The 25,123-nt window shown below is 33.9% G+C and overlaps 3 protein-coding genes across 3 annotated transcripts; 2 read left to right on the forward strand and 1 right to left on the reverse strand.

Annotated features, from left to right (window-relative positions):
- The first annotated feature begins 1,979 nt into the window (after positions 1 to 1,979).
- LOC129318088 (uncharacterized) lies at positions 1,980 to 10,113 on the forward strand. Its single transcript, XM_054962630.1, has 4 exons — positions 1,980 to 2,215; positions 2,343 to 3,438; positions 6,772 to 9,595; positions 9,744 to 10,113. Exons 1-4 carry the CDS (start codon positions 2,184 to 2,186, stop codon positions 9,767 to 9,769), a joined length of 3,978 nt encoding a protein of 1,325 aa, XP_054818605.1. The 5' UTR covers positions 1,980 to 2,183; the 3' UTR covers positions 9,770 to 10,113.
- A 3,138-nt stretch (positions 10,114 to 13,251) lies between these two features.
- Positions 13,252 to 15,948, reverse strand: LOC129318089 (HVA22-like protein f). The gene is made up of 5 exons (XM_054962631.1): positions 15,584 to 15,948; positions 14,853 to 14,879; positions 14,604 to 14,726; positions 13,543 to 13,795; positions 13,252 to 13,436 (listed from the first exon to the last, which is right to left on the reverse strand). The coding sequence occupies exons 1-5, from the start codon at positions 15,628 to 15,630 to the stop codon at positions 13,410 to 13,412; spliced, it is 477 nt and encodes a 158-aa protein (XP_054818606.1). The 5' UTR covers positions 15,631 to 15,948; the 3' UTR covers positions 13,252 to 13,409.
- Positions 15,632 to 24,021, forward strand: LOC129317225 (zinc finger BED domain-containing protein RICESLEEPER 1-like). Its single transcript, XM_054961594.1, has 4 exons — positions 15,632 to 15,747; positions 17,904 to 18,141; positions 20,863 to 22,915; positions 23,346 to 24,021. Exons 1-3 carry the CDS (start codon positions 15,632 to 15,634, stop codon positions 22,858 to 22,860), a joined length of 2,352 nt encoding a protein of 783 aa, XP_054817569.1. The 3' UTR covers positions 22,861 to 22,915; positions 23,346 to 24,021.
- Positions 24,022 to 25,123: the final 1,102 nt, after the last annotated feature.

A 25,123-nucleotide genomic window follows, 5' to 3' on the forward strand; every position in this document is an offset into this window, starting at 1 on the left:
TCCAGCAAAACTTAACTATTTTAGTTTATAATATCTATCACTATTAGTCAATGACATATTTCAGTTTCTCACTGCATGAAGCTAGCGTGCAATACCGTTCCTTGTCCTTATATCATCACTATATTATATAAAGTTAATTAAGATAATGCATAAATTATATATGCGATGAAGAGTTGTGCTTGAGATGAATTTCTTTCCCGCTGACACGTAGCGGCCAACTTTTAAACCCAAGACATTATTGAAACTGCTCGCATTTCTTAAATTCTTATTATTACACGAGGATAAAAAGGATCACGACGTCGTTAAATTCAATTATATTTTTTGTGTATCATAGTTTCAAACAAAATAAATTCCTTTTCAAAATCTTATATATAATATGTGAATAAAGATATAAAATCATTTCAAAGAAGCGTATTTCATGATAGTTGTGTTTAGCTTGAGTTGGCAAAACAACAACAACGACAACTAGTTTGAAAAGTGGCAGTGTGCTACGGGTATCGTTGGTGTGACACTGTGACATACTAACATAGGTTAACAGCTAAAGAAATATTTTATTAGTGGAGATTATTGAATATAGTAGTACTAATAATGATTTGCATAATAATTAGTAATATTTATTTCAACAATCATGTCATGTGTCTTAAATATATATTAAATAACACAAACAGAATTTCAATTTAATGTTAAATCTGATTAAAATAATATATTTTAAATATGGATATTTCTATTTTTTTTGAATAAATATGAATATTTTTAATTCCTTACACTAGCATATTCTAATGGAAAGAACTTCAAACGTTCCCTTTATTAATTGTTTAAAACAATGAGAGCTAAGAACTTGCATATTATGTTATATACTTGAAAATATTGTTTCTAATAAAAAAATACATACTTCCTCTGTTAAAAAATATAAGATATTTTTTAAGAAGTTAGATATTTAAAAATCTAAGGCATTTTTAATATTTTGAGATATAATAATTTTTTTTTTCAAAGTATCCCTATTAATAGTGACTTTATATTTATTATAAAATATTTAATATGAGTAAATATAAAAAGATAGGATTAGTTTGAAAATAAGTAACTATATTATAGAGAAGTAAGATTCGGTTAAAAATGCCTTACTTTTTTTTAATAGAGGGAGTATATATAATAAAAATATATTTGTCTTTTTTGGTGAAAAAATATATTTTTATTTTATTTAATTTTTATTATTTGGTCACATAAAAATATAATTATATATTAAATATGTCAATTAAAGAAAATAAATATTATCTCAATCATGTAAAATTCCCATCAATAAAAAAATATATTAATATATTAAAATTTAAAGTTTTAAATTAAAGTTTAACACATTAATTTTTGAGAGATACATTCATTTAATTAACTCAACAAATTAATAGCTACTACATTTTTTTATAGGTTAAAAAGCAAAAAAATAATGTCGCGCGTGAGCACGAGGCCAGGATGTCGCGCGTAGGAAAGTTTATCCACTTGCAGCAGAATCTTTGTTTCTCTTGACTATGCGAGCGTGGACACACACGATAAAATCCACTTCCGCTTCCTATATTATATTATTTATTATACTATATTATTTATTATACAATTGACACCACCCTCTGTGCAATGTACAGATACAGACCATCGAAGCCTTGAAAATAAAAGAGAGAGAAAAAAACAGGACTTAAATAATACAATACAGAGCAACATACTAATAAAAATTATCCTAATCCTAATAATTAAAAAGAGTAAGTCCCAATTGTTCGCTTTAATACACACTATTACTCGCTCGCTCTTTGTCGTATCTGATAATAAGAGTCGAGTCACTCCTCTTAATCTCAAGTTTAAGCCTTACCTTCTATCCACACACTCAACACACTTACAGATACTCTGTCTCTCTCTTTCATACGTCTTTTTCAGTCATAAATTAGCCAAAGCCCAAAAAGCAAAACGCTACGGAAATCCCCTCTCCCTCTCTCTCTCTCTCTATCGAGCGGGAAACATTATTGCCATTTGCCTCTTCTCTCTCATCTTTCTATCTCTTCTTTCTCTCTCATAGCCTCGTTGCTTCCCTCGCCACTCTTCAGTCTCCACACGCCTTAGCCTTCCGTCCTTCCGTCTCTCTACTTCCTGCTGGGTCTTCCTCCTCTTCCTCTTCTTCTTCCTTTCTTTGTCTCTCACCGATCATGGACGCTGCATTCGATGGATTCTCCATAAGGCATAATAGATCTTTGCTCTTTTTTTTTTTCCGTCCTTCTTTTTTACTCTGCTTCGCTTTTTCTATTACTATTACTGCGACTTTTGATTCTTAGTTAATTTTGTGTGTTTTTGATTATCTGTCGCAGGGACTATACCTCCAAGATGAGGTCCATCGACATCTTCAAGTGCTGGCCCTTTAGTACCGATGATGTATCCAGAGAGGATGTGGAGTCTTGGCTTCCTCCCATGGTTGTTCCGAAGGCTCAGAGCTGCGGCGAGGAGGTTGAGGCTTCGAGATCCGATCGCGATGACGATGAGAAGCCGTTGGATGAAGGAATTTCCAGAAGCGATGGCGATCAATTTGTGAAATCGGAGGAGAGGTTGGAGATGGTTTGCCCGGTGTGTCGAGTTTTTAACGCTGCCACTCTGACGGCAGTAAACGCGCACATCGACGGATGTCTCGCGCAAACGATGAGGGAGGAGAGGCGGCAGATGAAGTCGAAATCGAAGGCGCCTAAGAAACGGTCCATTGCTGAGATTTTTGAAGTACAGGAGCAGGAGGAGCAGCCAAAGATTGAATCCGTTTTGAAATTCTGGCCGTTTCGTGAGAATCCAGATGAGGTGTCTATAACGGTCACTAAGTTCAAGTGGTGGTCTCGCCGGCTCGAGGCAATGAGATCCAACAAAACAGACGGTGAAATTTCTGGAAATGACGCCGAATGTGTGAAATCGGGGACTTCAGTTGCTGCGGAGGAGGAAAAATCGGATATGGTTTGTCCTGTTTGTCGGGATTTCAACGCCGCAACGGTGACAGCGGTGAATGCTCACATCGACAGTTGTCTTGCGCAGGCGATGAGGGATGAACGTCGGCATATGAAGATGAATTTTAAGACGAAACCCAAGGCTCCCAAAAAGCGGTCGATTGCTGAGATTCTAACGGTGGCACCTCAGATCAAAGCGACGGATGGTGAGGTACTTGAACTCGACAAAGAAGATGAGGAGGAGAATAAAAGGGAGCATAAAAATGATTATAAGGGTGTGGATTCAAGTGGGGTTGAGGCTGTTTCCGTAGTTTCAACAGTCAAGAGCAAGAAAAGTACAAACAGGAGGAAAAAGAAAAGAATGAAGAAGCCAAAGAAGAAAAGCATGGAGGAAAATTATAGGGTTGAATCAGTGAACAATGGGAAGAAGATGATGATGAAAAAGAAAAAGAAGAAAAAGAACGAGTTAATTGCAAAGAAGGTATGCGATTTATGTCATAAAATATAGTTAATCTTCCACATGTATAGGCTAGTTCCATCGTTTTAAGCTCTTTCGTGAGAACGACCTATAGAATTCATGATATATTTGCCATAAAATGTTACTGAACTCTTTTGTCTGGTGGTGATATTGTTGCTTTTCTCATGGAATGATAGCTTTCCTAACTCCAAGCTGCTTTTCCTGCATAAAATTACTGCTGAAAAAGCTGGTTAGAGAGGCAACTACATATTTGTGAACAAAACTGTGGTTTATGTTAGTACTTGTGTGATGAAAAAGTTAGAACAGCAGAAAATATCAAGGTGAAAAATAAAGCAGGTAATGAAGGGACTGCAATTTTGTTGCTCCAGCGGGAGCTGTATTGTTGGTGCTCAGTACAGGTGACCTGAAGGGGCCACTTATGGTTTACGAAGAAGAGGAGCTGAGATTATGGTTTGTGGTTCTTCTGTCCTTGCCCTATTGGCTACTAAAATGGGGGGAATCTTCATGGACCATGTGTAACGAACATTTTCTCATCTCGTCTTGTACGACTGACATTTCTGATAAAAGATTGGTGAAATGTAAACGCCGGAGGGAGAAGACCTAGTTTTTGACTAGTGAAGAATTAAGTGAAGGTTCAGACTTTGAGAGGTTGTCTATTTACAATGATGATTGAGTTTGTTGAGTGACACTGTTGACGTTCGTGTGGTGAGTCAGATTGTTGAATGCCTGGAAACGCAGTGGATATGGATATTTCATTTGAAAATAACTGGTTTGAGTTATATAGAACATTATCACATGAACACTAGCCTCTCCAGTGCCGTTGTGCTTTACTCGTCAGGGCTTATGAGTCATTAATGAAGTGAGTGAGTGGCAGAGGCAACCTATCTAATAATGATTTGGAAAATGTTATATATGCAGAGAGGAGTGAAATTAATGGTCCTAATAGTCTGATTTCATTCTAAAAGATGTGCCAGCCATGGTGGCTTTGATTCGCATAATCTGCTGGTTAAGTTGCCATGCTTCCAACTTATTATTATGTGGGACTTCCTTTTGATTAGTTGAGGAACCAATAGTATGCGAACTTTGTTAATTAGTTTAGTTATTTAGTGAGAGTCACTCATGTCTTGAGTGAATTATTCCACAAAGGAAAAAGTTAAGTGAATTTATTTCTGAGATGCAATCAGAGCAAGTGTTCTTTAGATTAAAAGAACTTGGTAGTAGGGTATATTGTCCAGGGAAGAGAAGACTTACCAGTTATAATGTATATATGGTTGTGCTGGCTGAATTAAATTGGCTGTGGAGGTTTTCATATTTGTAACCCTAGGGGTTAATCATGGTCTCACTATGGTGATTTAGGATGATCTTACTGCAAAGTGTTTCCCAGGATATTAGCAGACTAATTGACTAAAAAAAAAAAAAACTTGCTGTGACATTTTGAATAATTGGGTGGCACAGCCTGACTATACGGAGGATCCATCTGTATAATATATAGTTTTTAGTCTTAATGATTTTAGACTAATTACTCTCGATATTAGTTATTACATTATTTTTGAACAACTACTGTTGTGATTTTGTAGATTAAATGTTTAACATTCCCGTTACTACTTTTCTGGAAGAAAAGAGTAATATTTTATTACATAATATGCGTGATGTAGCTTTTCCCCATCCTTATATCATAACTACACTGAATAGAGTAGTCCTTATAAACAATCATACCTTTGAATGATTATTTAGTGCCAAAAAGTGGCTGATTAGATATTTTTAAGTTCTTTTCTGGTCTTTCTTTTGGTTATTGGGGGCTGAAAATTTTGTTCTTCTAAGCAACACTTTAGTGTTCCTGACTTCCTTTTTCTTATGATATACGGCCTATGAGATGTTTTTATAATAATATTTATACAATATTGTATGAGCTAAAACATGAGCTTATAATTATTAGCTATGTTTTTTTATGATATTCGGTTCCTATTTATAAGTGTTCGGTAGACTTTCTTTCAAGTTATAAGGATGATTTTCTTATGTCAATTAAACTTAACTACTCTTATTTCTCTATCAATATACGATAGATAGTTCTTTTGCATATTTTGCAGTTTTTAATTATTTTAAAGGGAAAGCATTTAAGCATTTATGTCACAAAACTCAAGATTAAATTAATGCTGCATTATATATGAACATGGCATAGTTGATCTTGTTGGTAATACGTTGCCATGAAACATTGACAATTCTCATATCCATTTTTAAATTTCTATAAAAACCAAAAGTTGATAGGAGAAACTTAAAAGTTTTTTTGGTTAAGGGAATCTTTAATGATAAATAGTGATTACTCTCTTCAAAGTCTTTTCTATTGTGAATTAATTTATCACTTTTGAAAATAAACTCTAAAATTAAAAAATTCAATTGGATTTGAAGTCAATTTGTTGTTAAAATGTCACCAGAAGTGTTTGAATTTTGTCTTCTATAGTGTGTTTGGAAAATAAATTATTTTCCTTAACTGTCAAAGATAAATTTGATAACTATGTATTGTATTGTCAATTTCCCTATAAATTGATCATAATGCCATTTAAGAATATCTCCTCTTTATCATAGATGTAATCTCTGGGTATAACCTTTCACAATTGCTGCAATAACTAACTTTTTTGGTTATCAAGGCATACGACTTTTTCATGATGGCTATCCACATTTTCACTTTTTATAATTATGTTTTATCTTTTTTGGTTCACTGGGGATCAATAGAACAGAGGCTATATATGGTTTAAAAGCCTTGTAAATCATGATCCCTTGTACCCAAAAAAAGCCTTGTAAACCAATACAGTTTTGTTGTGCACCATGATTTAAATATATCAATTTAATGTTGTGGATTGCGATAATGTTATATGGCAAAGAATATTGCCAGGCAATATTACGTTACTGCCAGTTACTGGAAGAATATTAGATGTTTCTGCCATATTCTCTGTGGTGACAGTTTATAAAACATATCTTGGCTAAACTATGTGGATGAAATGTTTTGTTATTATTAAAGCTTATCTATTCCCATTGTCTCATTCCTTAGATTGGTTCTTTAGTAGCGGGTAACAAAATTATATTTTTTTCATCATGTGTCTCTTCTTTGAACTGTGGAGGTTTCTATATGGTTTTAGTCTTCTTGTTTATATTATTTATATAGCTGAAATTTACCATGAATCGAAATGAATTTAAGAGCTTTTAGTGCTATTTCATTTCTGTTCTAGCAAGTTTGGGACCAGGGACTCAGATGCTTTCATTTTGGCACAAGTTTTTTTAAATGGTTAAGAGCTTAGTCAAGTAGTTGGGATTGAATTCTGTTAACTTTGTCTTTCTCAGGAAGTTGCTTATAAGCGCAAGATGCAAACTCCAGTTAGTAATCCCAGAAAACTGAGAGGTACAATTGATAATGAAAGGGTTGCACTTGATGAAATTGATACTTCAACTCATAGAAAGAAATCAAGTTTGAAGTCCTCATCTGTGGAAAGGAAGCAAAAAGTTAAAAGCTCTAGCTTGGTTGGAAAGCAACAAAAGGAAATGCCTCCTGTTTGTGGCAGTCTTAAGAATCAAACGAAAGATATTTCTGAAAGGACCTCAAACGATTGGGATCTACCAGATGTTACTGATGATAGCCATTGTGACACTCAAGTTATAATATCAGACGGGCATGTGAAATTTTTGGGTAAGGATGACATGCTTGGTCACTCATCTGATGAAACCATGTTCAGTGTATCCTCAGATGTGCCAGGTACAGCATCAGGGAAGCTACCCTCTGGAAGTGAAGAAGCTGCTTTTTTGGAGGTAAACAGAAGTGATGAGCACATTTCCACTGATATAAAAAAGAAAAAGGAAGTCTGTCCTATAGTTGAAGATGAAAAGTTTTCTACTACTCCTGAACAAGTTTCTGGACAATGTTTGTTGCAGTCTTGTACAAATAAGGAGAAGTCAAAGCATCTTGTAGAGAAGTCTGAATCATTAACGAAGGCTGCGCATCATGATAGTAAAAGTCCGCACCTCTTTGATAGAGGCAACATGACTACAGTTCCTTATTCTTCATACACTGGCACTCCTAGAACTCTTTATGCTCCGCAACCAGGGAAGATTTGCAGTGTAAATACTCAAACGTGTGACTTTGAAGCTCTCAGTTCCTCCGTTAAGTTTGTTGATCATGGGAAGGATCCAACCCATCAGATTTCCATGGTAAACTCAAAGGCAAGTATAAGGACCTTTTTGGAGCCTTCATCATCTTATTCTGCTTCATGTAATGAATCTAATGACAGACCTCAGCTTCCATCACAGTTTTATGGAGAGTATGATAACAATGGCCAACCTTTGCGTGCCAATCCATTGCCTCACGTGTTTTTAACTGGTATGGTTGATAACTCATTCTCCCTTCCTGGTTTGGCGAAAGCAAATGTAAGAAATAGCTGCTTGGATGAGAGCATTTTTGGTTTGCCACTGAATTCACATGGTGAATTAATTAATTTCAGTTCAAGTGGAAAAGTTGGGATGAATCAGCCGCAGACTTTCAGTACATCAAGAGTTTCTTGCAGTGGCTTACCTGTTAATAATATTGTCAGTCGAGAACATTTAAGCATTAATGAGAGGGGTTTTGTCGAGGAAACACTCATAAAAGATTGTGAAGAACCATCTCCACATTATCCAGCCAGGTTAGGCGTTACTGAATTACAAAGCATTGAAGCAGCAGATATTCGCTGGCCTAATTCTGATAGCAGTTCCATTTCCAATCATTTTTCTTACTCACTTCATTCAGAGTTGAACCTAATGAGAAACTCATTCATTGAGCAGAATCAACACAAGCAGGTTCAAAAGCAAAAGGGAAATCAGATGATTTATTTAGAAGAAAGTTCAGATCCTGTTTCGCTTAGTTCCAGCCAGCCAACAATGCGATTGATGGGTAAAGATGTTCTGATAAGTAGAAACAGCCATGACATGAAACAGTTTGCAGAAGATGCTTGGGCTGATGAGGTTTCCAGAAGAAGGACTTGCTCAAAAGATTTAGCTTTAGAAAATTCTCCCGTGGGAAGATGTTCTAAGCAAAATTTGTTTTCTGGTTCATCATCACATGTGTCAACTGAGAATATCTCAGAGTCAGTGAAAATCCAGAACAATCAGGCATTGCAAAGTAGTCATGGAGCTCAAAATGGAAGCCTCAGAATCAGTAGAAATGCTAGTTCGTGTTTGCTTCCAGTTGTTCAGGCACCTCCTACATCATGTGGAGTATTCAATAGGGCAGCTCATGACTTGCCAAAACATTTTACTTCTGGAGCTAAACCTCTTGGACATGGTCCTCAGGCAGACGGACTAACCAATTCTTGCAATTTTGCACAACCAGTATTTGGATTTCCCTTCTCGAATCCAAGTGTTGAAGAACATGCTCAAACATCTTGGTTTCCGGGATCCTATAGAAGTTTTCCCCCTTGGTTGTTAAACTCAGCTCATGAAAAGCCACCTGGAACGCCTCAGCAATTTTCTGGCCTGAGCTGTAACAGTTCTCCTCGCAATAAATGGGGAGGAAATTTTACTGCACCTTTTGTGAATCATTCAGCTGTAGTATATCCTCCGAATCATTTGACTTCTCATGATCAAATGAAGACCTCACTTTGTCCAACTTCAATTGTGCAACCTCCACCTGATCCAGTTACATTTGTTACTAAACCATCCTTTGCTATAAATAGTGGGCGTAGAAGCGTGATTAATTTTGCTGACAGAGTGAAGTTGGATGACCTGACTATTGAAGAACATGGATTCAAAAATAGCAGGAAGAGGCCTGCAGCTAATCTTGATGATTCCACGACATCTTTCATGTTGCCTAACATAGAAGTGCAAGAAAACTTGAGTTGTATGGCTGATCTGACACGAGGAAACCAAAGCGCCGAAATACAACGGAACACAAGAGCAGTTGAACTTGATCCACGTGGGGATAGTGGAAGAAAATACTGTCGCCAGAATGGGGCTCTGAGTATACATCCTAAAAGCCATCCGGGTGTTGAATCTCTTAAACAGGTTGGTATGATATCTTCAGGTCCTATCAGACTAAGCCCAGGAGCTAAGCATATCTTAACACCCTCACAAAATTTGGAGGAGGATAACTCAAAACTGATCCACTCTTCCGTTCCCATTGCTGCAACTACTGACCGTGGTAGGGATCTAGAAATTCAGAGTAAATTGACAAAAGTATATAGAATGTAGAGACAGGTCATATCATTTTATGATATCAATTTTTGTATTCATATTTATATCCACTTGTTATGAGCATAACAGAATCGTCCATGTACAACTATTGCCAGGTTGCTTGAACAGGTGGGAATTTTGATATAATACCGCCCAGTCTTTTTGATCGTTCAGCTATAAATTTGTGAAACTTTTATGGCCACTTCAGATTTTTATCCCCAAAGACGTTGGTTGATGATGATGCTATTGATGATATCTCGTTCGGATCACAGGTATTCTTACATTTGGCATCTGTAAAATGACATGGAAATGGTTGCCTATCTCGCCATTCTAATGCTAAACTTGACGATAATTTTTTGGCATGCTAAAACGTAGTATATTTTATGTAGAGTTTACTTGAAAATTGTATCAGAAACTGCTGGTGTCGCGGTAATTTTATAGTTATAATGGAGGAGATTTACCCTCCATCCTCCATATCTCAAAAGAGATTAATTTCCAGTTTGAATGGAGGATACTCTTACCCTTCGTTTGGATGAGGAGATAAATAGGAAGAAAAGCTAAGGAAGAAAACTCCTAAATATAATAATAAAATTGATTATTTTTGGAAATTTCTCCTTTTAGTTTTTTTCCTTTTTATTTTTACTTCATTTTTCGCTTCATCAGCAACCCTTAGTTTATAAGGAGGAACCATCTTCAAACCTGTAAAGGCCCTACAAAGAATCTAAAGACATTACACAAAAGCTAGGAAAATATATTGTTTTAGGGCAACGTCCACCTTTTACTCTCTCTTTCTCTATATATACACGCGCGCGCGCATGTGCAGCTAAACTCTGGGTTACACAGCGTGGGAATAATTGATCCCCTCCTATGCATATATGACTAAACCTACGCAAATTTTGAAGCTTTGCAATTGAAGATAGATTCTTCCATGCATATTAAGCATATGAAGCATATGAAGGAATAACTAATGTAGTAAGTGATGCCCTTTATTTACGCATTTATCTTGATGACATATTTTTAGTTACTATACTTGTATGGAAAAAAAAACCATTATAAGAAAAAACTCTCGTGGCTCACCAAAAAAAATATGTAAAGATCTAAGCATTTATATAATGTGTTTTGAATATAACCATACTGATTATTGGTAGGTCTCAACTATGTCTCCTAAGCTATCTCCAACCCCTTGCCACCAACACCGGGTTTTATGGTTTCTTTGTCCGTGTTTTGTTTTCTTGCCCATGTTATCTGGTATTGCCATCAATACACCTGTCACGTAACTTCATATCCTAGCTTATATAGTCATCATGAGTCATGACAGATACTCACATATTGTAATTTTTTCCCTGGCTAGCTAAATAAAACATAAAATCCTAAATCTCTGAAGCCACGTTTATTATTTAATTACTCATAAATTAACGAGAAAGACTACTTATAAAATTATCTGACTTAATAGAACCATTGATAGCTTGATACTCGGAGTCGTGGGAGATCCTTGACTAGGTTGAACTTTTGCTCCCAGGATTTAACTAAACTATTTAATATTTAATTGCAGTTAATAGGACACCTAGGCACTGTAAATTCTATCATAAAAAGAAAATTACTTACGAAGGGACACGAATTGAGCATTTTAGATTAAAATGGATTTTTGTGAGGTTTTTTCCCATTACATGGAACATGGGTAAATTTCAGGAGAGAGTATTATCAACGAGCTTAAAAATTGCGCTTTTTTTTTAACATCTGTTAATCTTTTGATAAATAAAAAAATGTCTATTTAAGATTTAATTCAACTAAAAATTAAACTACATGACTTTAAAAAGACCTTATTCCTTAACATATAAATGAATTCTTAATTAAATTGATAGACAACGTAATAAAAAATGAATTAGATGTCAACAAAAGTTTATATTATTTTAAAGATTATTTTTTTAATACCTATTTATCAAGGTCTTTTTAAGGCTAAAGCATAATTTTATGTTAGTGCTTGGAATATAGAGAGAATAAGTTTATCTAAAATAAAAGAGAAACTAACAATATTTGAAAAATACTAAATACGTACTAGACTAGAATACTTAATGCGAGAGTTCAAACTATTGGGTAATAATTGATGTTTCATGTAAAGTACTAAAACAAAAAGAAGAGCAATTAGAATGTAAAGAGAATAAAGAGAAGAGAAACACTAATTAGTTTGTGTTGATGATTTGATTTCAATTCGAGTTTACATTCAGTTTTCAAATATGCAATTGAGATTTTTAATTTCAATTACATCTATAGGTTTAATTTGTACTTTTTAGCTTTTCCAACCTTCAACTCTAATAATATTGCTTCTCATTCCACTGCGCTTACAAAAAATCAGACAATACACACACACACACACACACAACCCAAAGGTTTGGCCAGGGGGGGAAAAACCAAGGGGAGCCCCTGTTTCTCATTCCTCTTTCTTTTTATTTGAAAGCTCACTCGAGTGTTGATATCTGATATTAATAGTCTTTTTTTCCCTCCCCTTTGTCTTTTCTTTTCTTTTGGAAAGGAGGGAACTTGAGTTTGTTTCCAAAGGAGACAAAATAATATAGTTTTGTATAACTAACATCAAATTAAAAAATCTTTTCATTTTTTTAAAATAAAATAATTGCATATGCATGCGTGATTTCGAAGTCAATAATTTATCAAGTTCTAAGTTCTAAAATAATATCGCGATCGAGAGAAGTCCATCCATGTTCAATGTTGGCCAAGCTATAGGCTAACCCTGATTGATTACTTGATTGCACAAAAAAAAAAAAAAGAATAAGTTTTTTATTAAAAAAAATTACCTAACCATAAAATAATTGGTAGGCAAATGAACTCCAGCTGATCGCCTGATATCCTGGAGCCCGATGTTTTGTCCGTTTCTTTTTAAAGTTTATCGTGATCATAAATTATAATGATAATGACCCTTTTAGAATCTGATAATATTCTTTTTTTTTTTAAAGTTGGGTTTGAAATCTGAAAATAACTTTGATATTTGTAATTAATATATGATTTATTGATATATTATTTTATGTAAATATGATTTTCCCCAGAATTTCATGTGTCATCGAGAATCTAGTTATCCATCATCACACGTAATCTCAATGTGATTTACGTCTAGATGTACGTAGTTATGTTTTATTTTTCCTCTCATAGCCCAATGACTTGTTTTAATTTATTATAAGCCATGTATAAGTTGGACAAAATTTCACGAGTGATAGCTAATTAAAAAAGAAAGAAATAAAGATAAATTAACCATAGCATGAAGCTCCTGACACGTGTTGAACAACCGCGTCGACCCTATAGGAGAAGTGTCTAAAATTGATAATTCTGCATTTAAATGGTGAGATTAGTGAGAAATACTAATCCAATTAGCGCAACTAATCACTTCTCGGAACATGAAATGATCTGTTCAACCCTTATAAGTTTGTTCAATGCATGCACTTCTAAGAATAATAAGTCATATAGTTTACCATTTTTAGATAAAAATGTATGGCTGTTGTATCATCATCAACACCATCAACTTTACATATACTAAAACAAGAAACAAGATAAGATTGATTTTGAAGTATCATGCATGTTCATATATATATATATATATATAAAATACTCCTTGCGTTGCGTTAAAATAACTTGAAAGGTAGGTACATACAGTAAATAATTAATCAAGTCTGGTTCTCCTCTAATTAAATAAATTAAAACTAAAACATACTGATAATTAACAGAATTGCTGATTAATTATTAGTTATCTCATCATGAACTTATCAAAATGATCTTCAGTGCTTCCTTGCTTCTTTCTCAGCCTGCAAAATCAAGAAAACCTAATATCTTCAGTCAAACTTTCTCACAGATTATCTTCATCACATGTCTGTGTGTGTGTAGCATATGATCATATACATCTATACGTACAGTTCTGATGACTCTCTCGAAAGCATCAGGGCCATATCGATGTATATAAGTTTCGACACCTTTTCTGGCATCAAAGCTCATCATCTGAAGGACCTTCTTGTGATGTTCAGGATAGCTGGAACTGATTCCAAGGGTTGCAATATTCTTAGTGTAGTGCCTCACAAAATTGTCATATATGTAAGCTGCCCCGTTGAACTTTGGCAGTACCAGCCACAGGCCAAATACCAGCTTCAGGTATGGCCATATCGGAACCCTACCATATATATATTAACCACAAAGAAACATTGTTACAGGTTTCTAAATATTAATAGACTTTATTTTTTGTTATTATTGTGTGAAAATATAATCATTAGTTCCTGTAGTTTTATTAAATTTTTCTTTTAATCTCTATAGTTTTTTTTTTTTTGGGTATTTTCAGTCTCATGTTTATAATCTTTTATAGGAGTTAAAAATACTGAAAACACTCAAACTATAGAAACCTGAATAACAAATATCATCAAATCTTATTGAAATTATAAGGACTAAAGACATTAAAAAAAACTACAAGGATTAAAATTATATATATATATATATATAGACATTAAAAAAAAACTGATGATTGTGTTTTCTTTATTATTATTGCATGGATCTCCACATCGTTATGATCTATTTTATTGATGCTCTATGTACTGCCTCCATTCAGTATTATAAAAAAAACTTTTTTTAATATTACGTTGAAAAATAATAAGGTTTTTTGAGTCTTGGAATATGTAATTAATATTTTTTAAAAAATACCTTTAATTGTGGGAATAATTAATTAATAAGATTTTTTAACTTGGACAACATGTTAATTAAATAAACATAAATACGAAAAAGTTGTAATTTTATATATTATCATAACTTATTGTGGGTGAAAATTAATTAAAAGTGTCTTGTAATTTTTAACAGAACAAATTTTTTTATCAACTTTAATTAATATACTTAAATAGTGACAAAAGGATGCAATTGGCAGTGAGTTAAGTTATATGTATATGTTCAATTTATCATTACAAAAATAATAATAATAAATTGTTTGAACGTACCAGGGTAGGATATTATTGCACGTAAGCTCAAAGAGGGCGATGAAGGAATATAGAACCCAGTAGGTCAGCCATTGCTGGTCATCCAAGGTACTGGGACTCTCAATTGCTTTGATTGATGCGAATCTATATCATCAAAAACTCATTTTTTTTACCATTAATATATATATATATATATATTTTATATATATATATAAAAGAAATTATAAAATGTTTAAAATGATGTAGAGAATCAAATCATAAATTACTTACAAAGGATACAGAAGCATGACTCCAGGTCTGGCATAGAAAATAGAGAGTAGAAAAGTTATGAACAGAACAAATAATTCATACTTTAATACTAACAAGAAGTCTATCATTTCTGTTCGTATTTTGATTCCAGATGAATCTTGTTTTTTTCTTTAATTGTGGTTCTCATGATTTAGAATCCATTAAAATTAACGAAGAGAAACATTGTTTAGCACATGAAAATGGTCAAATGAAAAAAATAACGTGTTTATTTACATTTTAAGTAATAAATAATGAAAAATCAAATAAGAAGAAGAATAATCGCTTGGGTCATTTTTTTACGTGACAGATACAAAATTCATTTCCTTGGAACTTATATCGGACAATTTACCGATAGACTTCCTAATAATTTGGATGGATTTTGAAAGATGAAAAATCACTATTGCTGCCACACACAAAATGAAAATTTGCAGCAGAAATCAAGATTTTTTTTTTTGTAACGGATCATTTCTTGCCTGAATTGTGATATATTCTCAAATTTTTGGCGGCAAAACAACTCACAAAATTCTATGAAGAAAATTTTTCCCCCTCCCAAATTATTCCATGAGAAACTTCTTCTTTAGCTGTAGTTTTGCAGGAAGAGAAGGCTGCGAGATAATTGCTGTATATGTAGCATCAACATGTATGTAAGTGATCAGTGTGTGTGTGTGTGTGTGTATAGATCCATCATTTTCAATGAATATAAGTATAATTACCCGATTAGTGAATCGATATTTCTGGCCATAGTTGCAAGAATGCCCATTATGAAGAAGCTGAGCAGGTTTCTGGCTTTTTCTGGTGATGATCAGTGGATTAGGAAGATTCAGAAGGAGAAGATGGTGATAACAATGAAATTGCCTTATGAGTTATTTGTGTGTATGTATATGTGATGAAATAGATATTGCACACACACGCGACAAGGTTGAAGAAGAAGAAAGCAAGGAATGTTTGAGGAGGAGATGACCCAAAAGTGTTGCGTTGAGTCTTCCTTTCCGTAACGCAAAGAAAGAAGCTACATGCATGCGTGAAGCTTAAACAATGATATTAATGAGTAAAAAAAGTAGATTGTCCTCTAAACTATAAATTTAAAAGTGTTTGGAATTTTAATTTTATTTGATGCAATGTTCTCCTTGAATTTTTGAAAATGATATAATAATTTAGCTTCTACTATTAATAAAAATTACATTTAACAGTTAATTGATTAAAAAATAAATTCAAAAATTACAAAAAAAATAAAAACTAATAAAATTTTCTTAGTTCTTTTTGGAAATTTATTGAGTCCTTGGTTGTAATCTTTAATCATTTTTTTGTTATTTTTAAGATTATTTTTTGGTCAACTTAACAGTCAAAGTTAAACTTTATTAGTGGTAAATGTTAAATTATAACATTTTTAAAAGTTAAAAGAGAATATTATATCAAAAATAAATTTAAGATTTCAAACTCTTTTAAACTCATAGTTTATGGGTGAATTTGTTGTTTTATCCACTAATAATTATTAATTAATATTAATAAATGTACAGATGAAAGCTTCAGGGATTTCATTATTATTCCACGTGCTTATCAGCTTCATGCATCCTAATTAAGGCACTTCATTTCCTTTCCCTGATTCACTATTTTTATCTACATTTTTGGATTAAAACAGCTTTCAAGATTAATATAATTAATCTGCAGAGTAATTAACAAATTGTATATATTTTAAAATAATGAATTGAAAAAACTCGTATGTTATAATTTTACTTTTGAGTATAGTTAAACTAAGCACAAAGATATATATATATATATATATATATATCATCATGTGTAGACAAGGACAAAGGTTATATGTAATTAACAATTTCATTCAATTTCTTTGCTAAAGGAAGGAAAATTTAATTTGTTGGCCATTGTTCCATTTAAATTTATTTGTAGTTCATATTGTGTGGATAATATGTATAACCAAATTAAATAAAAATAAGAATCATCACCAAATATGTAAGTATATGTTAAAAAGGGTGCTTGGTTTAGTTGGTGGAGAATTAGTTACCCTCAAATTTTGAATTTAAATTCATGAAAACATAATGACAATAAATAAAATCTGTTAAAGGTATTCTTAAACTACTCATAAAACCACAGCTAGTAATAAGTAATAACAATGTCATAACGACATTTTCCTTTCTCGTAAATCCAATCCATATTTACTGTAGAATTACAGTGAAAAAAAATATCTGAGTTAATTAAATGTGCTGTGGCCCCACTGACAGTAATGCAAGTTCTACAGCGATGCATCTCACCCGAGGTTCGAGCCGCGGGCCACTTTTTCTGTTGGATTTTAATCGTTTTGTCTCTTAAATTACAAGTTAAAGAAACATAAACAAATAAATAAATATATATATATATATATATACACAGAAGAATCAGTGCAGGCATAATTACAGTAAATTTTATTAAAATCTTATCCGCTTAGGTCTTGACATGGCATGCACCACACAAATTAATTGGTAATATAATTTTTTATTTTTTATAATTTGCTAGAGAAAATTATTTGTTAATGAAGAATTATGAGAAGTTTTATTTTATCTAAATAATCTAAATTTTCTCAGCAAATAGCCATTTCATATCAAGGCACTTATTTCATCCAATCTTATCTCTGTGTTTTTTTTAAATTATTTTTCTAATCGGTCAATGCGTAAAAACTAGTTGATTATTACAATCTTTTTAATTATTGCTATATCCACCATTACATTAAGCTGCTTGACCTCCATGTTACTTGAAGACATGCATGAAATTTTTATTTCATTAATTTTAGCTTATTATAAAATTGGGCGAGTCTTCACACACTATACAACTTTTTTTTAATTTAAAAAAGTATCATTCTTGTGATTAATAACATGATTTGTTACATGTTTTGTATTTTATATTAATATTGATATTGATAACTAAAATTGAAAAATTATAAATAGCATTAAATGTTAATGCTTGATATCAAATAAAATCAAATTAATTTAATCAACTTAGATTGAGAAATTATAAATATCATTAAATAAATGGTCTTTGCAGATGGTTTGTTTTCATGAAGCATCATCTCGAGGGTGTTTCGGTAATTTCATATTCCCTGGTCGCTCATTGCACATTGCGCGCCTTCTTCTCGCAAGGATGCTCTTGCTCGATATTCCAATTAGCTCCTCATCATCTCGCTATCGCTGTATCTCTTCCACTCTCTGATGCGCTTCTGAACCCTAATTCGGAGCCTCCGTTAATCCGCAACATACGCATTGGTTTCGCCTCTTCAATCTCTGTACGATCTGGAAACCCTAATTTTCGCTTATTGTTTTGTCGTTCCTTCATTCAATTTGTTTTTCATTTCGTTTCTCCGTTTTAATTCGCGTGTTTCAAGTTTTAAACTCTAAATTCCGGTTCTGGGTCCGAATCCGAATGCTAATTGGGGTTGTGTGTCCGCTTCTCCAAGTTTCATGTAAATTATATGCTGTGTTCCGATTCCGATCCGAGACCCGCCGGGTGCCGTATCGGCAATTTGACCCGACAGTTGTGACCCGTATTGTATCAGTTGGGCCAGGCGGGTTTCGATCGCAACTACCCCAAATCCCAACAGTGCCATGGGATACTGAGTTCATCCCCCGGTGTCGATACGAGGCGGGTCAACCCACCATTACATCTTCACCTGCGCTAGTCACTTGACCTTGCCATTTGATGTAGCTTCACATATTTTGGTTTCGATTTATGTGGGCATATAACTTCGCTCAGCAATTTGGTTGAATTGGCTTTGTCTGTTTTCATGCATTTTACGTAACTTGCAGAGTATATTGCCATTTGATGGCAGCTTATCATTTAAGTGTTCCTTCAATTCCTGTTCTATTCTTGTTTGCTGCAAATTATAGTAGTGCGTTATGCTTTAAAGGATCTTTACTTTGCCCCTCAGATAATGATAAAAAAGGTGTTTTTTTTTGTCTGTTTAATTATCACTTAGCTGTTCAGTTGCTGCTTAGATCTTGTTTTCGTTTTTCTTTTTGCAATGTTTCAGAAAAGTTCTCCCGTTCTTAAAGGTAATGAGTATTAGTTGTTAACAAAATTCGTGTAAAAGCAAAAGATTTCATCCCTGTTGAAGCTCATTTTCAAGGCTAATTAATAGCTTTTTTTTCCTCTCTCATTGCACCTTATTATTTTTTTGGATATTTTGTGCTGTAAATTATAGTTATATATCATGTTGACTGGTTGCAACATGAGATTTATGAATCAGTTCACTTGACTATGATCTTTTTGGACTTCTAGCAAAATTTGAGAGGGGAAGACTTCCCCTGGAGTTCTTTCCTTATTTTTTATTTTGAATTTTAATAGCTTTTGTAACTTGAACTTCTCCCCTTGATTTCTGTCTTGGAAGTGACATATTATCCAATCCTTTCTGGCAGCTCAGAATGTCGCTGAAAATATGCTGGATAATGTCTTCAAACTTATGCTAACTTGATTGAAGAACAGTTCGAAGATATCTAGATTTTAATTTTTTTCAGTTGTGAGTTTGACCTCTTTTTGTTTTTTGCTGTTTAATATCTACCCTCTGCCAGAACCAAATTACATATGTGTGATTGAGGGTCTTTGGTAACATCACCTGGATCTTGTTCGTATCCATTCACAGGTTCCTTTTTCCTGATATACTGGATCAATTCACTTTGTTCCTTCAACATGAATTCTGTCGATGTCCTTTATGAAATTGTACCAGTACATTGAGTTGCAGTTGCAGCAATAACCTTTGGGACTTAAGATATTTCTTGGCATTATGCGGGTTAGAAGCAACCTCTGAAGTTAAGATCTAAATGAGTGTGTTTATTGACTTACAATTGTTGAGAAATATGGGGTCCATTTGTAGAGCTTTGGCGCTCTTCAAGTCCTTTGCTCTAGTGATAATATAATGGATGAATATTTATGAACAGGTCTAATTATACATTTGGTCCCTATAGTTTATTTGGAGATGAATATTTATGAATAAGTCTTATATACAGTTAGTCCCTAACTCCCTATAATTTATTTAGATTTTTTATTGTCCATTAAGTTTAATAATTTCTAAAATGAGTCTATACTTTCCTAATGCTTTGAAATAGTTTCCCGTCTTTAGTCTCAGTTATGACACTGTCTATTTTTGTCTTATGTTGCCGATTGCATATTTGGGACTAAATTAGTGTTGATGTGGCCCATAACTTGTATCAAAGTAGCATACTCTCTGCACATGTTAAGCACATGACTGACACGCTATTTTGTTCTTTCAATTTGACAATTGTATTGTCAAAGACCCAATCGCTTCTGACTGCTATCTTACTGACTTTACGAAGAAAGGATGAGTGACTAACAGCCACATCTACTAGCTCTTCGTTCTTCATCAATCCCCCTCTTTCTTCTTCCTTTATAATCTACTTGATTCTTCTTTCTTTGTTCCGTGTTATGATTCCCTTGAGTGTGTTATGAGGATGACAGCCAAAAATGTTGCTTGGTGAGAGCTGTGGTTTTTTGGGTATGGTTTGTTAATAAATGGCATGGCAGTTAAGTTGTTAAAATACAGAGTATGTGGGAAGGGCAAAGTGAAGAACACCACTGTCCACTGATGAAGCTGAGGTGGAGAAAGATGAAGATTGCAAAGCAGAGGTAGGAATAGGAGGAGGCATGGTATTGCATTAGACTGACTAAAAAGAAAGGAGTGGCATTGGTGAAGAATGAAGAAATGCCTTTCCCTTGTTTTAAAGTCAGTGGGGGTGAAGGGATTGATCCTTGGTGAAATAGAAATGTAAAATTGGATGTGGAAAGAAGATGTGGTTTTCATGTGCCTTACATGCATTGTTTTTTTTCTATTTAGATAGCATCTTTTATTTTTTTCCAATTCAATATTCCCTGCAACTGACATTTTTCAAACATGTTGACACAGCGTAGACTGCATAAAGGTGTTATGCCGTTGGTTTCTTTCTTCCAAATGGAACATGCTTTAATTGAATTAATGGCCATGCTTCTGTGACAGGTTCATGCCATGGACATGTCGGATGCTGTGATTGTCAAATCTAGCAGGCTGAAGTCTGTTGTATGGAATGATTTTGATCGGATTAAAAAAGGTGACACCTATCTTGCTGTTTGTAGGCATTGTAAAAAGAAACTGAGTGGTTCAAGTACGAGTGGAACATCACATTTGAGGAACCATTTAATTAGATGTCAACGAAGAGCTAACCATGGCATGGCCCAATACATTACAGCTAGGGAAAAGAGAAAGGAAGGATCTCTTGCAGTTGCAAATTTCAATTTAGATCAAGATCAGAAGAAAGATGATGCCCTTAGCCTTGTGAACATTAAATATGAGCATGACCAATTGAAAGATGACACTGTCACTGCTGGAAGCAGTAACATAGATCAAAGACGGAGTCAATTAGATCTTGCACGCATGATTATTCTTCATGGTTACCCATTGAGTATGGTTGAGCATGTCGGTTTCAAAATGTTTGTAAAGAATCTACAGCCAATGTTTGAGCTGGTGACTTTGAATATGGTTGAGGCTGACTGTATTGAGATCTATGAGAAAGAGAAACAAAAGATGACTGAGATATTGGATAGATTGCCTGGTAAAATCAGCCTTAGTGCTGATGTGTGGACTGCTATTGGTGTTTCTGAGTATCTGTGTTTAACGGCAAATTACATTGATGAATCATGGCAGTTAAGGAGGAGGATTTTAAATTTTATCATGATGGATCGTTCCCACACTGAAGACATGCTTTCCGAAGCTATCATGACTTGTCTGATGGAATGGGATATTGATCGAAAGTTATTTTCCATGACGATGGATTGTTGCTCCACCAGTGATAACATTGCTATCAGAATTCGTGAGCGACTTTCACAAAACAGGTTCCTTTATTGTAACGGGCAATTGTTTGATATACACTGTGCTGTAAATGTTATACACGTCATGGTTCAGGATGCTTTGGGTGCAGCGAGTGAAATAATCAATAAAATTCGAGAAAGTATACTTTATATCAAAAGTTCACAAACTGTTCAAGCAAAGTTCAATGAGATGGCCAAAGAAGTTGGGATTCAGAGTCAGAAGTGCTTGTTCCTAGATAATCCACTACAATGGAATTCCACTTATTCAATGCTGGAAGTTTTCTTAGAATTCAGGGACGTTTTTACTCTTATGCAAGAAAATGATTCTGCCCACAGAATTTGTCTGTCTGATGTTGAGTGGGAGAGAGCAACTGCAATTACAAGCTATTTAAAGCTTTTTGTAGAGGTTACGAATGTTTTCACAAGGAGCAAGTATCCAACTGCAAATATATATTTCCCTGAGCTCTGTGACATTAAGTTGCAATTAATTGAATGGTGCAAGAATTCAGATGAATTTATCAGTTCTATTGCATCAAGGATGAGAAGCAAGTTTGATGGATATTGGGGGAAATGTAGCCTAGTATTGGCAGTTGCAGCCATGTTAGATCCTAGATTTAAGATGAAATTGGTAGAGTATTACTATCCACAGATCTATGGGAGCACTTCTGCTGGTCGCATTGATGAGGTATTTGAGGGTGTGAAGGCTCTGTATAATGAACATTCAATCTGTTCCCCATTAGCTTCTCCTGATCAGGGTTTGGCATGGCAAGTTGGTAGTGGTCCACTTTGCCTACCAGGTCCTGCAAAGGACTCCAGGGATAGATTGATGGGATTTGACAAATTTCTTCATGAAACTTCTCAAAGTGAGGGTGTGAAATCGGATCTAGACAAGTATTTAGAAGAACCTCTCTTTCCGCGTAATGTTGATTTCAATATATTAAACTGGTGGAAAGTTCACACTCCTAGGTATCCTGTCTTATCTATGATGGCACGAAATGTATTAGGCATTCCAATGTCAAAAGTTCCACTGGAATTGGCATTCAATAATCGAGGAAGGGTGCTTGATCGTGATTGGAGTTTACTTAATCCTGCTACTGTGCAAGCTTTGGTGTGTTCACAAGACTGGATTCAGAATGAACTGGAAAGTTGAGCAATGCTTTTCCGTTGCTTTCTAACTCCATGTCAATTTTCTCAAGTACCCGCTTGTAAGTTAGATCTTCTAAATCCACATGTTTATTCTCCTTAGGTTTTATTTAGTTTACATTGTCATGTGGTTGAGCAAGTTGATTTTATTATTTCCCCTTTTGAAATCTCTATTTATTTTCACTGTAACTAGTTGTTTCATTGATAAGAGCTCAGCTTGAGGATATCGTGTATGAATTTTAACTTTATGATCCAATCAACTGTTAATCTTCAAACCTAAAATTCTTTGTCAAGCAGGTTATTTCAGTTTTGCCCATCTAGGATACTGAGTATACTTAAGCAAAAGCACTTGCTTGACTCGAAATTTTAGTGTGACAAAATCTGGACGCTTTAGATTTTTGTTTTCTTTTGAGAATTAAATTATCAGGAATGTTAATATCATTGACATTTCTTGATTCCGATACTTCTAACCTATGTGCCACTGGCTTACAGGCTTAAATAACTGCTATTTATGCGCCAATGAGACAAGAGACACTGAGCTTATGGCTCACATGCCAGGGGTCTCGGTCTTCATGACTGAGGTGAGATTGATGTCAAGTGTTCGATTCTTGTCCTTAATCTTCTTCTTCGTTGCTCTCAGGCCTTGAGGCCTCCTCTGTCAAATTAGGAATACCAAGAAAAAAGGAATATATATATATATATATATATATATAGAAAAACTGCTAAATATGACGGATCTAGATTCCCAGGTATTTAATTTTGGTGTTTGGTCTAATTGAGGTATCAGGAAAACAAGTTACAAATTTGGCAGCCGCTTTTGAGGAACTAGCTAGTGTTCATGTGTGGCATGTAGTGATAGCTTATGAGTAATTAGACACATCTTCTGTGTATTGCATGGAGTTTGAAGTAAGTCGCACTGTACTTGATTTGTGAATAGTGCGGCTTTGCTATAGATTTTTAAATTCCATATTGATGATATTGAAATATGATAATCTCTGGAGCAGTCACATGAAGTTGCATAGGCCGTAGATAGATGAGGAAGTAGTAATATAGTTCTGACCGTCTTAGAAGGAAATAGTGTGTAGTGTTGCTTGAAATTTCAATGACAGAGAGATTGTTGTATGTACAATTTTTGTTTGTGAGGAAATTATCTCTTGAAAAAATTTAATGTCGTCTGTGCATTTTTTTTCCCTGCGAAGATGATGGTAATGTTTGATTCACACAACACAATTAACTATAAATGCAGCAAAAATCAAAATTTTTTAAAAGTATCAAAGTGATCACTTGCCCTTCCTTATTATGTTATGTTATATTATCAGAGTGATCACTTTCCAGATGCAAATTCAAAAGATTTTTGATTATCATGCTGAATGCAAAATAAAGTTTTAAAAATCAAAGGCCTATTATTGACAGAGCTTATATTAAATTAAATTTGTGAAATGAAGGTTGTATTTACACTTTAGTAGGCTAATTCTTATATTAAACTATCTCTTATAATATTGTAGGGAAAAGGTAAATCAGTCTCTAAACTTTTTGCTTAATTATTGATTCAAATTAGTTCATGAACTATGAATCAGAACAGCTTATTTCCTATAATTTCTTGACATGGAATAACGTAGTTCATGTAGCTTTCTGATTCGTACGACACAATTCATGGTTTTTTAATTTAATAAATTATAAAAACTGAGTTGTGTTGAGTCAATTTAAATGTTAAATCGATAGATAATTGAGAGAAAGTTTAAGTATTAAAAGTTATATTATTTCAACATTATATCTAAATCTTACTATTAATAAAGTTTACTTCATTCATTGTGTTTGTAACATAGCCTACCTCTTTGAATGTTCAATTTAGTACTGATGGAAATTGAAGGGGATGTGATAAATTATTTATATCGATGATTCAGTATCTTGAGCCAGCCACACAGCTTGGGGTTTCATAAAGACTTTGGAAGAAAAAGCTGTCAATCTGTTGAGAAGCAAATGTTATGAAATCTGTTGAAACATAGTTTTCTTCGAATTTGCTTGGAAGAAAATATGGTCTTCTGTCTGTCTCGCTTGTTGTCATAGATATGGAGGAACCGAAATCAAACCGTGACCCCACCCTGATTCTGGGCTACCTATTGTTCTTTCGGTGCGACGACAACAAAATATAGCCATAGGATTCTTCAATATTTACTGTCCTTTTAGGTAATTGACGTACAATAACAAGTCTTTTCTCATTGAACGTGATGAGATAAGTGAATTGTATGGTACAACGTTTCAAAAATCAG

The sequence above is a fragment of the Prosopis cineraria genome, unplaced genomic scaffold (assembly GCF_029017545.1).
Source record: "Prosopis cineraria cultivar Desert tree isolate PC_DT_omini unplaced genomic scaffold, ASM2901754v1 PC8, whole genome shotgun sequence".
NCBI lineage: Eukaryota > Viridiplantae > Streptophyta > Magnoliopsida > Fabales > Fabaceae > Prosopis > Prosopis cineraria.